Consider the following 20425-nt stretch of genomic DNA (forward strand, 5'->3'; position numbering starts at 1 on the left):
ACTGCCGTGTGTCGATTATTCTTGACGAAATCACTTTCAAGACGCGGCATTTATCGTCACGAAAGTGAACACTTTCGTGAAGATAAATGAAGTATTGTCATGGAACACTTCTACGACAACACATGTATGACTATCTTAATTCTGTCATAAAATCGTCACCGATGTATATGCGTGACAGAAAACATGATCTATTATGACAAACACATATTATCAGGGAAGTGTTTTTTGTAATGTAAAGATCACGGTCTAATAATTAGCACGCATTTAATGGCGATTTGAAAAACTGTGGCGGAAACAATTTCAGCACCACCTTTATACATTAAACATGGTCTTGAGCTAAACATGCATGATGTGATTATTTATATACGAATTTATGTATGCTCTCTATCTGGATGTAAATATATATTTCATAATTTACTTTGATCATCGATATGACCAATCATGTATGGGATGCATGTCGCAAAAATTATACCATCAAATTCAATTTTGAAATGAGTTTTCAATGGTATATATTTTATACTCCATCCGTTTTTTATTTACTCTGCATATAAATTTTGACTTGGCTTATAGAAAAAATATAAACATTTGCCATAAAAAATCTATATGATGTGAAAGTACATTCAATAATAAATCTAATGGCATTGATTTGTTATTGTTTATGTTAATATTTTTGTTATTGTTTATGTCAAAATTTACAAAGCTTGACTTTGACCAAAACTAATACGTGAACTAAATAAAAACAAAGGGAGTATCATGCATCTCATTTTTTTTCATCATGGTCAAAGTAAATCTTAAAATATGTATTAGGCTCTATATATCCAGGTGGAGAGAGTAGAAGCGGAATGTGAAATCAAAACAAATCACACACCAGCAGATTATGGCCACATAAATACACAATGACATATATGGCCATTAAACAAGAAGCAAAACTCAAAATACAACATTCACTTCGAAGGAAAAACAACCCAAATACGACAGTTAAACAATAGCTCATGTCTCTTATATGTCAGGTGATTCCGTTCGGACCTTGAGCAGTTTTCATCCTTCAAATAGCTGTCCCAACTTCTCCCCCAAAACAGTAGGACTGCTGCTTCCGCCGCTAACATGTTTTTCTAGCTCGGGATGCTCCTTCAGGTAGTCGTTGTAAGCCGAAATGACCCTGTTGGTAATAGTTTCCCGCAGTAAGGATCTTAGGCGGGGGTCTGGAACCTTCCAGAATTTCTGAGCCTGATACGTTTTATTAAACGCTGTGTGGAATTTAGCCAGTGAAGAGGTGTTGATCCAACGATGGACCGCATGGAGTGGTCCATGAAAATTTGATTTGGGTATACAGGACAAGACATGTCCCCAAGAAACACCAAGATAGCTATCCATGTACTTCTCACATTCAGGTGTAGGTTTAAACCACAAATCAGGAGGTAATGATGCTGATGGCTCAGACGCCTGCGCTACAAAATAGAAATTGTTAAGCAAGAACAGGTACCTGAGGCTTGGATCTGAGCACAACTCCGATTTGTTTAAGAGCATATCTTCCAGATAATCAATTGTGTCATCTTTCAGGTCTCGAAGATTTCTAGCGTCGTGGTTAGGTGCGGAGTTTTGCATTGATATCTGTGCTTTCGTCATGGACGCTATGCAATCCATGATGAACCGAGTGTTGTTGTGAATCTCGCCACCTCCTCGTGGGATCTCAATAGCCCATGAGTCATCTTCCTCCACGAGTGTCCTCACCTCCTCCATGGTGCTTGAGATGACATCGCTTAGGCTCTTTGCTACTCTCTCTAACGAGGGAGATATCTCGTTGAAAGTGCTTTGGGCTTCGGGAGAGATGACGACCGGCGTAAACATGTACGATGCACCGCAGACGCACGTAAACATGTCTAGCACAGCCTGGAGCTTCTCTGCTTTGAGAATGGTGATAATGACATCCACGACAACGAGCATCTGGGTGATGCTCGCTTTGCCAAACCGTGCGACCGCCGGCGTCTCGTGGAACGCGAATACCAATTCAGTGATACTGACGACGTTTATGGTAAAAGCTCGGATCCACCTCTCGACGAAGTCTTGCGGGGTTGACGCCGGCTTCTCTTGGAGGAGCCTCCGTAAGCCATGCTCGTCGTGGATTTGGAGAACCCAGTCCGCGTCGAGGTCCAGGAACCGATTATTCAGGGCGTGATTCCCTGGTGCTGGAGATGCGTCGTGGAACGCCTGGACCATGTGCTGAGTGTAGCCGTCACGGACCATTTCGCGAGCGATCCGCATGAGCGCGTGGTCCTCCATTTCCGCCGCGAAGGCGAACGCCGGAGCCGCTCCGCTGCTGGACTTGTTGGAGGGGTTAGAATTTGAGGCACCTGAGTCGCTCGAGCAGCTGGATCCATTATGACGACCTGACTGGGAACGGGGGAAGACAGTCCATCTTATCGGCGCTCCGGACACGGGGACTGTCCGTATCCGGTTGAGGTAGATGTTGCGCGGTGGGTAGTCAGCTGTGAAGCCGGTGGCGCTCTCCTCCGGCACGGCAGCAAGCTGATCTGCCATGCCGCTACTCTGTGGATATGGATTGGGGTGGGTGCCCTTGGTCGAGCTCGGTGGGGAGGGGAGTAACATGAAGCAGACAGCGAGAAGTTATTGCAGGGCTGGCCCGAACCACCGGAATAAATCAATAATGATTTGCCGGAACCGCGTGATGATGATGGACAAGTGCAAGACCCCGCTGCGGGTTCAACACCAACTACCGGAGCCGCGTGATGACGGCAAACGGCTCGAACTGTCCTCAAAGTCCATGGCGTGACACCCCACGAAAAAAAAGTCCATGGCGTGACGAGCTCGTGCGTGACAGGTCGCCAAGCCAAGCTGCCGCAGAGTCAAATCGAACTCGGCTGCGGCCCGATCAACCTCCCAGCTGGAACGGGCTCTTCGTGGAGGTTTTTTGTGTGTGTAAGCACTAAGCACCGAGAGCGATTGTATGACTGTTTGGTGGGACCGGAACTCCCCCCCCCCCCCCCCCCCCCCCCCCGCGCGCGTCCCCCGCGTGCGACCAAGGGCGCCCCCTAGCCACTGCCGCGAGGCCCCCCTCTCCCCTCTCTCACCGGTACCTGAGGGCGCGGCCGGGCGAAGCACTATCCACGCCGGCGTCAGCGGGGATCTATTCGTCCCCTCGCACGGCAGCCTTGGAGCGGGCCGGTGGCGGCCCCTGTTCGGTGGTGTCGGTGGCACAACACAGGGCGCCGAGCAGTTGGCCGGTGGGCAGGGGCAGTCCAGAGAGAGGGAGGCAGGAGGCCTCCCGACCTTGCCATCCTCGAAATATAGAGGAGCCAGATGTGTTGTGATGGTGGCCGGGGTACCCCCATGGTGCCGTGTTGTGGTTGCGGCGGTTGCCAACGACCTTCTTACCAACCGGCGCGGTTTGGGGCGAAAGAAACACCTTTTGCCCTTCATCAGTCGACCGTGTCGGTGTGCCGGGGCAGCGGCTCTAGTGGTTGGAGCGACGGTGTTGGCAAGGGGAACTCATGGCTCAACTGTGGGATGAATGCCATGACTGTGTGGACGGCGTGGTGGGCGGTTCTCGAGGTTTGATGAGGGTTGTGTGGCAGGTGTCCTCGCAACTGGCTGCACCATCGTTTAGAGGTGGAGAATTCTTGTCGGGGGTCACTACTAAGGAAATGTTTATACACAAGAGCTTAGTAATAGCGCTGGAAAATAGCCACCGCTGCTGCTAGTTAGTAGCAGCGCTGTTCCTGGGCGGCGCTACTAGTAACTCCATAGCAGTAGCGCTGGAAAACGAAAAGACGCTGCTACTATGTGGGACCAGACGAGGCCACTGACAGTAGTTGTAGTAGCAGCATTGTCCAGAATCTAGCACTACTACTAAGATATTAGCAGTAGCGCTTTGTTTTACAGCAACGCTACTGCTAGTGGGTGAGGGAGTCCTGGATTAGGGGGTCCTCGGGCGTCCGGACTATGTAATATGGGCCGGACTAATGGGATATGAAGATACAAGACGTAAGACTTTCTCCCTTGTCCCGATGGGACTCTCCTTTGCATGGATGGCAAGCTTGGCGTTCGGATGTGTAGATTCCTTTCTTTGTAAACCGACTCTGTACAAACCCTAGGCCCCTCCGGTGTCTATATAAACCGGAGGGTTTAGTCCGTAGAGGCAATGATAATCATACAGGCTAGACTGCTAGGGTTTGGCCATTACGATCTCGTGGTAGATCAACTTTTGTAATCCTTATATTCATCAAGATCAATCAAGTAGGAAGTAGGGTATTACCTTCATCAAGAGGTCCCGAACCTGGGTAAACATTGTGTCCTCCATCTCTTGTTACCATCGACCTTAGACGCATAGTTCGGGACCCCCTGCCCGAGATCCGCCGGTTTTGACACCGACATTGGTGCTTTCATTGAGAGTTCCGCTGTGACGTCGAAGACAGGATCGATGGCTCGCCTTGTCATCAAGGACAGCATCACCTCCGGAGGAGCCCTGACCTCAGGCCAAACCCTCCGGTTAGGCGACTTTACCATGATCGCTCGTTCGACCACTAAGCCGACGATGACTTCTCAGGTCATCGAAGATCGCCTCCGTGTTGATGATGACCCACAAGTATATAGGGGATCTATCGTAGTCCTTTCGATAAGTAAGAGTGTCGAACCCAATGAGGAGCAGAAGGAAATGATAAGCGGTTTTCAGCAAGGTATTCTCTGCAAGTACTGAAATAAGGGGTAACAGATAGTTTTATGATAGGATAAATTGTAACGAGCAACAAATAACAAAAGTAAATAAAGTGCAGCAAGGTGGCCCAATCCTTTTTGTAGAAAAGGACAAGCCTGGACAAACTCTTATATAAGGAAAAGCGCCCCGAGGACACATGGAATATCGTCAAGCTAGTTTTCATCACGTTCATATGATTCGGGTTCGGTACTTTGATAATTTGATATGTGGGTGGACCGGTGCTTGGGTGCTGTTCTTATTTGAACAAGGCATCCCACTTATGATTAACCTCTATTGCAAGCATCTGCAACTACAACAAAAGTATTAAGGTAAACCTAACCATATCATGAAACATATGGATCCAAATCAGCCCCTTACGAAGCAACGCATAAACTAGGGTTTAAACTTCTGTCACTCTAGCAACCCATCATCTACTTATTACTTCCCAATGCCTTCCTCTAGGCCCAAATAATGGTGAAGTGTTATGTAGTCGACGTTCACATAACACCACTAGAGGCTAGACAACATACATCTCATCAAAATATCGAACGAATACCAAATTCACATGACTACTAATAGCAAGACTTCTCCCTTGTCCTCAGGAACAAACGTAACTACTCACAAAGCATATTCATGTTCATAATCATAGGGGTAATAATATGCATAAATGATCTGAACATATGCTCTTCCACCAAATAAACCAACTAGCATCAACTACAAGGAGTAATCAACACTACTAGCAACCTAGTAGCACCAATCCCGGACTTGGAGACAAGAATTGGATACAAGAGATGAACTAGGGTTTTGAGATAAGATGGTGCTGGTGAAGATGTTGATGGAGATTTCCCTCTCCCGATGAGAGGAGCGTTGGTGATGACGATGGCGATGATTTCCCCCTCACTACAAGAAATATGTCAACTAGTGACCTTCTGTCAGTGACCCTGGAAGAATTGGTCATAGATCTATGACCATTTCAGACCAATTGGTCAAAAGCTGTTCGGGGGGCTCCAAACCCTAAACTATAACGACCATTTTGGTCAGAAAGGTATTAATTTCCTTACACGAAATGGTCATAAAGCAGATAGCACTAGTCTGCTGCCTTATTTCTAGCTGATCATGACCAATATAGATGGTCATAACCATGTAAATTGTGGTGGGTTGCTATGACTAGGCGCCACCTCATCAGTTTTGCCTATGTGTCATGTCCATGTGGCAGTTTTTGCCCTAGGTTGCGAAGCAACCTATATTTCTGTCATTCCCAAAATTCCCAAAAAAATCTCATAAATTCTTTGGGTCATATATTCGTCAAATATGTAAAAAACCTTCCTTGCCTAGTTCAAAAATAATTCAAAAATATTCATTTTCCTATTCTGTTCAGAACAACAGTTTGTGAAGGAAGTACCACTTTGGCATGTCCAAATAGTATCCATTTTCTACAGTGCTTTCCTATGCCCAAATAACCATCCTCCACCAAATGCCAGGTCAATCCATTCATTATTTTGAGCCTAGCTTCAACATTCGTATTCATGTCCAGTGTGGTACTTTGCAAAGCAAGTACCATCTAGGCTCCTCCTTTTGAGCTGAAAATTTGTGAAGACGGTCTTCTTAGTAACTGATCATCCGCAGCCAAAACTCACGCCCATTAGCCATGTACATTTCCCGTACCGTTAATCAAACACTTGGCTGCTAATTCATGTTTGAGCATCGATCGGTCTCCTCGTGAGAATCTTATGTTGTAATTTTTTTTCCTAGCACCTACCTGGGGAGTGCTCAACCCACTAGACATGCCTAGGCCGCCCAGAACACATGGCAACGCCACGGCCACGCGGTGACCTTGCGGCGGGCATGCGAGTTTACGCGCTCTAGAGTTGGGGCCCTCGGCCACCGCCCAAACCTCGACGTATCGCCACCAAACCATGTATTTATGGTTAAATAGGTACTTATGTAACTAGAAATGATTTTTGGAAAAAATAAATAGCAAACTATGAGGCAGCCGCAGTTCAAATTTGACCCGCTTCCAACTGAATCGGCGGGAATTTGTCTTTTTCACCAGAGGTGGATCAAAACTTTTTACACCCAACCATTTTGTCAATTGTGCATTAAATATATCCTAGTATTTTATAAAATTGATTTGGTCCAATTTTGCAACAATTATTTGGGAGGTCCTTCACAAAAAAACCTCCTTTTGGGCACTCAAAAAATGGAAAATGGTTTTTCCATGCAAAGAAAATGAAAACTTCCTTAGGCAATATTGTTTGCCATTCCAATATGCACCCTTGTGCACAATATGAGATCCTTTGGACAAACTATGCCATGAATGCGGCCATAAGATTGATCATTTGGCTTGAAAGCCATGAATCTTCACACTTGATAGCTTGTTTCTGAGAACACTTTTTAAAAATAATTTCCGTATTACAAGTTTGTTATTTTTCCTGGGAACTTGGCCACATATAATGACACAATGCGAGGGTTTCGCAATTTTTTTTGAATTTTTTATGCCCGTTTCAAAATGCGGTCAAAACGGCGGGAATGACCGTTCCTAGCTAGTGGTTGAATCTTGGAATTTTTTTGGTGTTTCTATGATTAAATAAATACTTATGTACCTAGAAATGATTTTTGGAAAAAATAAAGAGCAAACTACAAGGCAGCTACAGTTCAAATTTGACCCGCTTCTAGCTGAATCGGCGGGAATTTGTCTTTTTCACGAGAGGTGGATCAAAACTTTTTACATCCAACCATTTGGCCAATTGTGCATTAAATATGTCCTAGTATTTTATAAAAATGATTTGGTTCAATTTTTCAACAATTATTTGGTAGGTCCTTCACAAAAAACCTCCTTTTTGGCACTCAAAAAATGAAAAATGGTTTTTCCGTGCAAAAAAAATGAAAACTTTCTTAGGCAATATTGTTTGCCATTCCAATATGCACCCTTGTGCACAATATGAGATCATTTGAACAAACTATGCCATGAATGTGGCCATAAGATTGATTATTTGGCTTGAAAGCCATTGATCTTCACATGTGATAGCTCGTTTCTGAGAACAGTTTTTTTAAAATAAAGAGCAAACTACAAGGTAGCTACAGTTCAAATTTGACCCGTTTCCACCTGAATCGGCGGGAATTTGTCTTTTTCACGAGAGGTGGATCAAAACTTTTTACACCCAACCATTTGGTCAATTGTGCATCAAATATGTCCTAGTATTTTAGACAATTGATTTAGTACAATTTTGCAACAAATATTTGGTAGGTCCTTCACAAAAAAGCCTCTTTTCGGGCACTCAAAAAATGAAAAATGAATTTTCCGTGTAAAGAAAATGAAAACTTCCTTAGGTAACATTGTTTGCCATTTCAAAATGCACCGTTGTGCATAATATGAGATCATTTCATTGAATTTTTCATGTGAAAAAGTAGAAGAAAAACAAAAGAATGCCGAGGTAGATGCTTTTTTGAAACATAATTTGTCTTTTTGATGAGAGGTGGATCCAAAGCATTTTACATCTAAAGATTTGGTCAACTGTACATAAAATGCAGTCTTATAGTTTTGGAAAATGGAGTGGTGCTGTAAACATTTTTGGCACTCCGAAAATAGAAAATGACCCCCCCCTCTAAAAACTCATTTCTCATAACAATTTTTAAAAGATATTTGTCTTATTCCAATTACAAGTTTGTTAGTTTTCCTAAAAACTATGTCACATTTGGTGACACAATGAGAATGTCTCTTTTTGAATTTCTCATATCATAAAATTGTTTATATGATTCAACACCTTTTTTTTGAAAAAATATGGTTTAACACCTTATTTTTAGTCAATTACGACCAATTTAGAAGGTCATAACGTGTACTGGATTCTGATTGGTCCATGGACATGTCACGCGGATCGTGCTCAAACACCGTCGGATGCTCTCGGATTGGACGGCAGCCCTTTCTCCCTCACCCCGCCCCCCTATTTGTCTCAAAAAAAGAAAAAGAAAAAAGAAAACTCCCTCACCCTCTCACCCCACAAACCCTAGCGCTCCAGATCCACCTCACGCGCTCCCTCTCCCACATCGCCGCCGCCATCCCGCCGATTCAGATCCGACACTGCCGCCCGTGCCCGCGCACCACCACCCGCTCCTTCGCCCGTCCCGGAGGCCTCAGTCGGCGCCCTACGTCGCATGGCCGCCGCGCTCATCCCGCCCTCGGCGCCGCACCTCCACCGCCATCTCTGCTGGCTCCTCACCGACGCCTCCGCCCCTTCCTCGTCCAGCGCGCCTCTACTCAGGCTCACATCGGGCTCCTCATCGTCCTCCTCGACCTGCTCCTCCCGCCCGCGCTCCTCTCCAACTTCCTCCCCGCTGGCGTCCACCACGCCTCCGCGCACAGCCTCCTCGACCAGGCCAGGAGCTTCCACTTTCGCTCCTCCCTCGTCGACCTCCCCGCCATCTCCGCCGCCCGCTCCCTCCTCATCCTCTGTAAACACCCTGCCTGCTCCCTCCTCCCTTCCATGTTAAGCGCGTGCTGTCAATTTCCTGATCTCGAATCGCCATCTGATTTCCTTCCTGGTTACTAATCGATCGCTGTTTTTTCGTGTGTGCAGGCGCGTACACGGCATGCCGAGGCGGCGCGGCCTACCTGTGGGTGGCGGCGGCCTGCAGCATCGGCTCCCTATTCTACGTCCTCGCCAAGGCCGTCGCAGTCTTTGGCGTGGCCGCCGATGGCGCCGCCGGCCTCGAGCTGCATGGCAAGGGCCAGCTCCTCGCCTTGGCCTACCGGGCCAGCAACCGGGAGAAGCGCCGGCTGCACGTCGTCTACAGGATCAACATCGAAGTAGTAAGTCCCTGCCCCTCGTCCCCTCCATGCCCATCTTCGTTCGCATTAACCACCATGGCCATGAACATTTTTTGAGGGTAAGTAGTTGTACATACCTTTGGCCGAGTGAGGTTTGACCCTTGTGTGTGTCACAAGGTAGACTTTTCTTTCAGGGGAGGTGACATTTGTACACGGTGTTTTTCAAAATTATTTATTGATGTAGTTTTCTGTAACAAATTTAGTAAAATTTAGAAAATTTTGACCTAGAACTAAACTTGTACAGCATGTATTTTGTGAAGTGGAAGTACACGAATAGTTTACACCACAGCAGTATTAGTATATATCTACATCAAGCTGACTCATGTTCCCTTTTATTTTGTAGAACAAACAAGACACTCATTCAGGTTCCCTTTACCTATGTGGATCCTTTCTTAAAATATAATCTACAGTACGTACATGCCTAGATATAATCTACAGTACTTACATGCCTAGTGATGCATACATACAGGTTATAAGTTATCCTTTACATATACCTTACCCACACACAATGTTCAGTTGCCAGCCTGCAAGAATGCTATTCATTTTCTAGTAGGAGTGTACATTCTCCCTTAGGTCTGGTGTTAGTTTCGTCCTTCCCTGTGTGTGTTCTCTCTTAATGCTACAAGTTTCCACGCAGGCGACCTCCATGGACGACATCGAAGATGAAGGCAATGACGAGGGGCCTGTAACAAGAACGAGAGCCCTCTTGTTCACAGGGGCGTTGACCCGTGACGCGGTCTTTGCCGCGGAGTTCCAGAGTTCAAGGACCGAATCGTCGACGCCGTCAGTGACAAGCAGGTTCGACATCTTTCTCTGTTCTTTCCCCTGCATTCCTTTGGTAGCAGCACTAGTAGTATATGTAATTTGTGCAGATGCAATTGAAGTGAATTAACTCGGTCCGCTGTAGTTTCATTCAGTTTGGAATTTTTTGAAATGTGACCGACTTGGATTGGATGGTAGATGGTTTAGTTCATGTGAAGCATCCCTCTTACAGTATCCGTGTGTTCTTCTTGTTCCACATGAGGCTGTGGCGGTGACCACCTAGGTGCAAGAGGAGATTCTCCGCGAAATGGGGATTGATAGCAGTAACAGTGTAGTGCTGTGCAGGTTATGTTAGTTAGTCACAGTTTTGTCTGTTCATGAAAATTTAAGGTAATGTGGTGCGCCTATGACTGCTACTCTCCATTACTTTTAGCTCAGACCACATGAAACTAACAATATTGGTAGTGTCTGTCTTACTACAATAGCATCCGACACTTGCTGATGTGAGATCCCTTAGTAGTGGAGCTATGATTTTAAGCCTGTGGCTGTAAGTGGTGACTAATCAGGAGGAGTACCTGTCCTAGTCCTACTTCATTGTAGGACTTCATATGATTATTAGTTATTTTTTAACCAATGCTAGTCCTAGCATGTGTAGTCTGTGTGATGATGTTCTTTAGGTTGTAGCAAGCAAGGACATAACTGTGTTTTCATCTATATAACTGTGTTTTCTTTAAAGTTAACTACAGAAGCATTGCTTTTGTTCTCAGGTTTTGTTTTTCTTTCATGTTTCCTATCCAACATAAAATCTGTGTTACTGGTTGTAGTCATCGCTTCTAAAGTCAACGCTGCCTTTTCTGCCACAGGTTTACTGGTATTTCTATTTTCATTCCTATGGCCTGTATTTTTGTAGCGAGCTTCTTTTACGCTTGGTTACCAGACTTATCAATTAGCATGCCTATTTCTCTGCATTGTATAGCCTTTATTATATTATAACTGTAAAGAGTGCAGTTTGAGGATAATCTGCCAATTCTTCTGTAGTGGATATAAAATAATTAGGCATTTCTAAATTGTCTTGAATTTCCCTGAACTGAAAAATGGACTGATCTACTTGCTGCCTGTGCTACTAAACATAAAACTGAAAAACCTTTTACTGCCATTTTGTAGGTACTTTCCATAATGAACTTGGTTTCTGTTCACACACATGTACTGCTACATTATCCTATACATGTTGTCTGAATTATGTGAGAGGATACTGCCATTTTGTTGGTACTTTCCAGATTGAATTCATTGTAGCAGACATCAGCAGGTTTTAGATGTAGCACTCTTTACTTTTGTCGCTGGTTTACATTTATCAATCCTGGGAATTGATTAGTGCCTTCTGTTTTGACTCTAGATTTGAATAGTGCCCAGGTAGTGTTCATTAGTAGGTTAAAAGGACGTTCAGCTTATTTATTAAATCAAGATGTACAAAAGGTTTAGCTACGTGGGACTCCCAAGTCTGCAACTATAGTAGAAATAAGGCCATGGAGCAAGAGTTCTGTTGGGCATCCTTTGCATTTCTCTTGTCATGTTCCATGCTTCACAACATGTGGGTAAACATATCAGTACACACGCACACTGCAGTTTGTAATGTCATTTAATAGGGGATGCATTAGGGTACTTTATTTCCATTATAAACTAATAATAATTAAGAGCTTAGTAAGGTAACAATAATCTAGCATATATAGTAGAATATTAGATGTGCTTGTATAAATAGAATGCAGAGTTTAGAAATGAACTGAAATCTGAGAGCAGGAAGTGGTAGGCTTAATTTCATTTAGAAAAATAGGTGTACTGCAGCACCATATATTAAGGTAATTCCTCATCCAAAACAAATTGGAGGGGAAGATAGTCAAGTTAGCGACCCAGTTTTCATTCTGTGGGCTTTCCTTTCTTCAATGCTATGTTATGGTAGTCCATCCTGTACGTTTCCAGGTTTTCTAACTATATGCAAAACTTCCTGTAGGCTCGGTGAGGGATGCTCCACCAGCATCCTGCTGCTTGGCGGTGGACGACAAGGACTTCCTCGCGCACGAGGTGTCTTCTAAGATCTACGGCGACAAGGTTTTTATGATTGTGTGGATCTGGGTGAAGTTTGAAGTTCCTGGGTATGCAAGATTCGATGGTTAAACTGGTTGATGTGATGTGAATGAGTGTATGTAGTTTCACGTGTTCTGTTCTGTATAGCATATTGTAATAAACTTATTTTAGCTGTTATTTGAAGATTTTCATATGCTTTCTCTCTTCTGTCTGTTTGATATATACATATATATTGCTTATTAATAAGCTGTGAAAAATATGACATTTGGGACCCATCTGTAGACTGGAGTTGGGAAAAAAAGCTGGAAATAAAAAATAAATTGACTGCAAAATGTTGTGCGCTAGAAAATAAAAAGGCCAAATTGTAGGCCAGGCCCATGTAGCTAACCAAAATTAACATAAAATACATATATTAAAAGGGCTTGCCTAAAAAATAATACATGGGCCGAATTACTGGGTCAGACCCATGTAGCTAATAAAAGCACAGGAAAAAAATAGTAAAAAGGCCGAATTGTTGGGCTAGGCCCATGAAGAAAATCGAATTGGACTGGGCTGATTCTTGTGCCACATCAGATTGCCATGTCGGATGCGTACGTGGCCTGGGGAGGCTGCTAGTGACCAAAACAAAACAATAGGCATATTTTGGTCGTAAACATCTACGACCTTCTCACAGAGAAGGTCGTTAATTTCAGTTTACGACCGCCAGCTTTTGACCTTCTGTTTTTGGTCACAAAAAGGTCACAAATAAAAAACAATGACCTTTCAGTGACCAATAGTCAAGGTCACAAGTTGACATATTTCTTGTAGTGCCTCCCGGAGGGAAGTGTCCCCGGCAGAACAGCTCTGCTGGAGCCCTAGATTGGTTCCGCCAAGGTTCTGCCTCGTGGCGGCGGAGTCTCGTCCTGAAAGGTTGCTTCTCATTTTTTTCCTCGAAGAAGGACTTCATATATCAGAAGATGGGCATCGGAGAGCCACCAGGGGGCCCATGAGGTAGGGGGGCGCCCCCACCCTCGTGGACAGGGTGTGGGCCCCCTGGTCTTCATCTTTGGTGAGGATTTTTTATTATTTATTATAAGATGTTCCGTGGAGTTTCAGGACTTTTGGAGTTGTGCAGAATAAGTCTCTAATATTTGCTCCTTTTCCAGCCCAGAATTCCAGCTACCGGCATTCTCCCTCCTTATGTAAACCTTGTAAAATAAGAGAGAATAGCCATAAGTATTGTGACATAATGTGAAGTAACAGCCCATAATGCAATAAATTTCGATATAAAAGCATGATGCAAAATGGACGTATCAACTCCCCCAAGCTTAGACCTCGCTTGTCCTCAAGCGAAAGCCGAAAACGATAAATATGTCCCCATGTTTAGAGGTAGAGGTGTCGATAAAAATAAAATACGGACATGAGGGCATCATGATTATTCTCATAACAGCAACATATATAGATATTGTCATATGATTACTTATGTTCAAGTGATGATCTATTCACAATATAAAAGTATGAATCAGAAACCTTATTGAGAACCAACAAACTATAACCTCGGTCATTGAAGCAATTGCAATTTATCATAACATCAGAGTCTATGTCAGAGCTTAAAAGCAATTCCACATACTCAACTATCATCTAGTCCTTCATAATTGCTAACACTCACGCAATACTTGTGGTTACGGAGTTTTAATCGGACACAGAGAAAGATAGGGGCTTATAGTTTCGCCCCACAACCTTTTACCTTGAGGGTAATGTCAACAATAATAACTCATGCTCCCCTATATCCAATTATATATATATATATATATATATATATATATCAGGTTCTTTCCAACATGCTGGGCTTGCCAAAGGATAAAATGAAAAAGGAAAGGTGAAGATCACCATGACTCTTGCATAAGGTAGAAGATAATAATAAAAGATAGGCCCTTCGCAGAGGGAAGCAGAGGTTTCCATGCGCTTTTATGGTTGGATGCATAAAATCTCAATGCGAAAGAACGTCACTTTATATTGCCCCTTGTGATATGAACCTTTATTATGCAGTCCGTCGCTTTTATTACTTCCACATCACAAGATCGTATAAAGCTTATTTCTCCCACACCAATCAATCATACATATTTAGAGCATTTTTTATTGCTTTGCACCGATGACAACTTACTTGAAGGATCTTACTCAATCCATAGGTAGATATGGTGGACTCTCATGGCAAAATTGGTTTAGGGGTATTTGGAAGCACAAGTAGTATCTCTACTTGGTGCTGAGAATTTGGCTAGCATGAGGGGGAAAGGAAAGCTCAACATGTTAGAGGATCCATGACAACATACTTTATCTCAGATATAAGAAAACATAATTCATTACGTTTGTCTTCCTTGTCCAACATCAACTCTTTAGCATGTCATATTTTAATGAGTGCTCCCAATCATAAAAGATGTCAACGATAATATATCTATATGTGAAACCTCTCTTTCCTTATTACTTCCTATTAATTGCAACGATGACCAAAACTATGTCTGCCAACTCCCAACAACTTTTAATCATCATACTCTTTCTATGTGAAGTCATTACTCTCAATAAGATCAATATGAACTCTTTGTTTCTTTTTATTCCTTTTCTTCTTTTCTTTTATTCACCCAAGATCATGGCAAAATAATCAAGCCCTTGACTCAACACTAATCTTTATTATATAGCTCACGGACTCGATTACATAGAGAGATCATAAAGCAAAACTCAAAACTAGACCATGCCATAAACTTTATTCTACTAGATCAAAATACTACTAATAGGATCGAACTAAGGAGAACGGTAAAGATAGGAGTTGTGATTGTGATACGATACCGGGGCACCTCCCCCAAGCTTGGCAGTTGCCAAGGGGAGTGCCCATACCCATGTGATTATGTCTCCTTCTTTGTTGGTGAAGAGGGTGGAGGTGTTGTCGATGATGCGGGCTTGGCATCCATCTTCCAAGGCATAGGCTCACCATCATAGAAGGATGATCGAGTCTCCGGGATCCTCAAATCTGCAGCCAAACTCATCCTTTTGAATCTATATTCATACTCACAGTTTTGGTTTTGCAGGTCATAGATTTGGGCTTGGAGGTGCTTGATCTTCTCATGAAGCTTGAAGATGGCCTCCCCGATGTTGTCAGCATCCAGCTTATGGCTGCTAGTGAACTCCGCGATCATCATGTGGTTGGAGTTGAGTCCACGTTCCACCATCCCTTGGCACTTGAAAACTTGTTGCTCCATTGCTTCGAGCCTTGTCTCCACGCTTCCGGTCCCCTTCGGTTCCTCTTCATCGCGGATGTGCAGCAACCCATCACGCAACTCAATGGTTTGAGGGTGTCGCAGCACCTCCGCGAGGTAAGGTTTGATGATCTTCTCGAAGAACTTGTCCTTGGACGCACTTGGGGACATCATTGATAATCTAGATCTGTTAGAAAAACAGCTCGAAACAAGAACAGAAGACAATTGCGTGATACGGGAGTCAAAACCTTCGGGAGGTTATATAATGAATTTTTACCGACCAAAATACGTATCGTGCAAGAAAACGGAGTCCGAAAGGCACACGAGGTGCGCACGAGGTAGGGGGGCGCGCCCAGGGGGGTAGGGCGCGCCCTCCACCCTCGTGTCCTTCCTGGACTGCTACTTATTTTTCTATTTTTCTAAATATTCCAAAACGGAGAAATATTGCCTTAAAAATTGTTTTGGAGTCGGTTTACTTACTGTACCATATACCTATTCCTTTTCGGAGTCTGAAACATCCTACAAAGTGTCTCTTATGTATTCCTCCGGGGTTACAGTTTCAATAATATTGGTTTCAACATTTATGGGATTACCTAAGATATAATGTTTAATTCTTTGATCGTTTACCACCTTCGGATTTGTACCTTCGAAGTTGTTGATCTTTATGGCACCGGAACGATAGACCTCCTCGATAACGTAAGGACCTTCCCATTTAGAGAGAAGTTTTCCTGCAAAAAATCTTAAACGAGAGTTGTATAGCAATACATAATCACCTACATTAAACTCACGCTTTTGTATTCTTTTGTCATGCCATCTTTTGACTTTTTCTTTAAACAACTTAGCATTTTCATAAGCTTGGGTTCTCCATTCATCAAGTGAGCTAATATCAAATAACCTTTTCTCACCGGCAAGTTTGAAATCATAGTTGAGCTCTTTAATAGCCCAATATGCCTTATGTTCTAGTTCGAGAGGTAAGTGACATGCTTTCCCGTAAACCATTTTATACGGAGACATACCCATAGGATTTTTATATGCAGTTCTATAGGCCCATAATGCATCATCAAGTTTCTTGGACCAATTCTTTCTAGACCTATTGACAGTCTTTTGCAAAATTAATTTGAGCTCTCTATTACTCAATTCTACTTGACCACTAGACTGTGGGTGATAAGGAGATGCAATTCTATGATTAACATCATACTTAGCAAGCATTTTACGGAAAGCACCATGAATAAAGTGTGAACCACCATTAGTCATTAAATATCTAGGGACTGCAAACCTCGGAAAAATAACTTCTTTAAGCATTTTAATAGAAGTGTTATGATCAGCACTACTAGTTGGAATAGCTTCTACCCACTTAGTAACGTAATCAACAGCAACTAGAATATGTGTATATCCATTGGAGGCAGGAAAAGGTCCCATATAATCAAAGCCCCAAACATCAAATGGTTCAATAACGAGTGAATAATTCATAGGCATTTCTTGAAGTCTACTAATATTACCAATTCTTTGACATTCATCGCATGACAAGACAAACTTACGGGCATCCTTGAAGAGAGTAGGCCAATAAAAACCGGATTGCAATACCTTATGTGCAGTTCTATCTCCCGCGTGGTGTCCTCCATAAGCTTCGGAGTGGCACTTGCATAGGATCTGTTCCTGTTCATGCTCAGGTACACAACATCTAATAACACCATCTACTCCTTCTTTATAAAGATGTGGGTCATCCCAAAAGTAATGTCTCAAATCATAAAAGAACTTTTTCTTTTGCTGGTATGTGAAACTAGGCGGTATGAATTTAGCAACAATGTAATTAGCATAATCAACATACCAAGGAGTACTATGAGAAGTACTTATGACATTTAATTGCTCATCAGGAAAGCTATCATCAATAGGTAGTGGGTCATCAAGAACATTCTCTAACCTAGATAAGTTGTCTGCAACGGGGTTCTCATCTCCTTTTCTATCAACAATATGCAAATCAAATTCTTGTAGCAAGAGAACCCATCTAATAAGTCTAGGTTTAGCATCTTTCTTCTCCATAAGATATTTAATAGCAGCATGATCAGTGTGAATAGTTACTTTAGAATCAACAATATAAGGTCTAAACTTATCACAAGAAAATACAACTACTAAAAGTTCTTTTTCAGTAGTAGCATAATTTCTTTGAGCATTGTCTAGAGTCTTACTAGCATAATGGATAACATTTAATTTATTATCAACTCTTTGCCCTAGAACAGCACCTACAACATAATCACTAGCATCACACATAATTTCAAAGGGTAAATTCCAATAAGGTGGCTGAACAATAGGTGCAGAGATCAATGCTTTCTCAAGTATTTCAAATTCTTCTACACAATCATCATCAAAGACAAATGGTATATCTTTTTGTAATAAATTAGTCAGAGGCCGAGAAATTTTTGAGAAGTCCTTAATGAACCTCCTATAAAATCCGGCGTGACCAAGGATACTTCTTATACCTTTGATGTCCTTGGGACATGGCATCTTTTCAATAGCATCAACCTTGGCTTTATCAACTTCAATACCTCTTTCAGAAACTTTATGCCCTAAGACAATACCTTCATTAACCATAAAGTGGCACTTTCCCAATTCAAGACAAGATTAGTTTCTTCACATCTCTGCAAAACTCGATCAAGATTGCTCAAGCAATCATCAAAAGAGGATCCATAGACGGAAAAGTCGTCCATTAAAACCTCACAAATCTTTTCACAAAAGTCAGAGAATATAGCCATCATGCATCTTTGAAAGGTAGCAGGTGCATTACATAAACCAAAAGGCATACGTCTATAAGCAAAAGTACCAAAAGGGCATGTAAAAGTAGTCTTTGATTGATCTTTAGCCGACACAGGTATTTGAGAGAAACCAGAATAACCATCTAGAAAGCAGTAGTGTGTATGTTTGCATAATCTTTCTAGCATTTGATCAATAAAAGGTAAGGGGTAATGATCTTTCTTAGTAGCCTTATTTAATTTGCGAAAATCAATTACCATCCTATAACCTGTAATAATTCTTTGTGGAATCAATTCATCTTTATCATTAGGGACAACAGTAATACCTCCCTTCTTATGGACACAATGAACAAGACTTACCCACTGACTATCAGCAACGGGATAAATTATACCTGCCTCCAGAAGCTTTAGTATTTCTTTTTCTTACCACTTCTTTCATTTTAGGATTTAGACGTCGTTGAGGATCACGAACTGGTTTGGCATCTGCTTCCAAATTTATTTTATGCTGACATAGAGTGGGACTAATGCCCTTAAGATCATCAAGAGTATATTTAATAGCGGCATGATGCTTCTTCAGAGTTTTCAACAATCTTTCTTCTTCATGCTCTGAAAGGTTGGCACTAATAATAACAGGATATATCTTCTTTTCATCAAGATAAGCATACTTAAGATTGTCAGGCAACGGTTTAAGCTCAAACACGGGATCACCCTTGGGTGGAGGAGGATCCCCTAGGATTTCAACAGGCAAATTGTGTTTCAGAATAGGTTCCTGTTTAAAGCATATTTCATCTATTTCTCTTCTTTCATTCATAAACATACCATTTTCATGGTCTAGCAAATAGTGTTCTAAAGGATCACTAGGAGGTACGGCAATAGAAGCAAGACCAATAATTTCATCCTTACTAGGCAATTCTTCTTCACGGTGTTGTTTACTAAACTTAGAGAAATTAAACTCATGAATCATATCATCCAAGCCAATAGTAACAACATTCTTCTCGCAGTCTATCTTAGCATTAGCAGTATTCAAGAAGGATCTACCAAATATAATGGGACAAAAGCTATCTTGTGGGGAACTGAGAACAAGAAAATCAGCAGGATATTTAGTTTTCCCACACAAGACTTCAACATCTCTAACAATTCCCATTTCTGAAATAGTATCTCTATTGGCAAGTTTAATTGTGACATCAATATCTTCTAACTCAGCAGGTGCAATTTCATGCTTAATTTCTTTATAAAAGTCATAAGGTATAACACTAGCACTAGCACCCATATCACATAAGCCATGATAACAATGATCTGCTATTTTAACAGAAATAACAGGCACGCCTACCACAAGTCTATGTTTATCTTTAGCACAAGGTTTAGCAATTCTAGCAGTTTCATCGTAGAACTGAATAACATGCCCATCAATATTATCAGCCAAGAGATCTTTAACAATATCAACATTAGGTTCTACTTTAACTTGCTCAGGTGGTGTATAAGTTCTAATATTGCTTTTACGAACCACAGTTGAAGCTTTAGCATGATCCTTTATTCTAAGAGGGAAAGGTGGTTTCTCAACATAAGAAGTAGGAACAATAGGATCATTATAAGTGACAGTCTTTTCTTCAACTTTAATTGGTGCAGCTACTTTTACTTCTATGGGAGGATGATATTTAAACCACTTCTCCTTAGGGAGATCAACAAAAGTAGCAAAAGATTCACAGAAAGAAGCTACTATCTCAGAGTCAAGTCCATATTTAGTGCTAAACTTACAGAAAATATCGGTATCCATAAAAGATTTAACACAATCAAACTTAGGTGTCATACCTGACTCTTTACCTTCGTCGAGATCCCAATCTTCAGAGTTGCATTTAATTCTATCCAATAAATCCCATTTAAATACGATAGTCTTCATCATAAAAGAGCCAACACAAGAAGTATTGAGCATGGTGCGATTGTTTTCAGAAAGCCGAGCATAAAGATTTTGAATAATTGTTTTTCTTGGGAGCTCATGATTGGGGCATGAATATAACATTGATTTAAGCCTCCCCAAGCTTGAGCGATGTTTTCTCCTTCGCGAGGCCAAAAATTA

General features: G+C 42.2%; 1 protein-coding gene across 1 annotated transcript; it reads right to left on the reverse strand.

Annotated features, from left to right (window-relative positions):
* Positions 1 to 890: 890 nt before the first annotated feature.
* Positions 891 to 2624, reverse strand: LOC125534597 (exocyst complex component EXO70B1-like). The gene has a single exon (XM_048697780.1). The coding sequence runs from the start codon at positions 2605 to 2607 to the stop codon at positions 1039 to 1041; it is 1569 nt and encodes a 522-aa protein (XP_048553737.1). The 5' UTR covers positions 2608 to 2624; the 3' UTR covers positions 891 to 1038.
* Positions 2625 to 20425: the final 17801 nt, after the last annotated feature.

Source organism: Triticum urartu, chromosome 2 (assembly GCF_003073215.2).
Source record: "Triticum urartu cultivar G1812 chromosome 2, Tu2.1, whole genome shotgun sequence".
NCBI lineage: Eukaryota > Viridiplantae > Streptophyta > Magnoliopsida > Poales > Poaceae > Triticum > Triticum urartu.

Excerpts from the sequence above, each read along its gene's own strand:
- LOC125534597 (XM_048697780.1), bottom strand. The coding sequence starts at position 2,607 with ATGTTACTCCCCTCCCCACCGAGCTCGACCAAGGGCACCCACCCCAAT.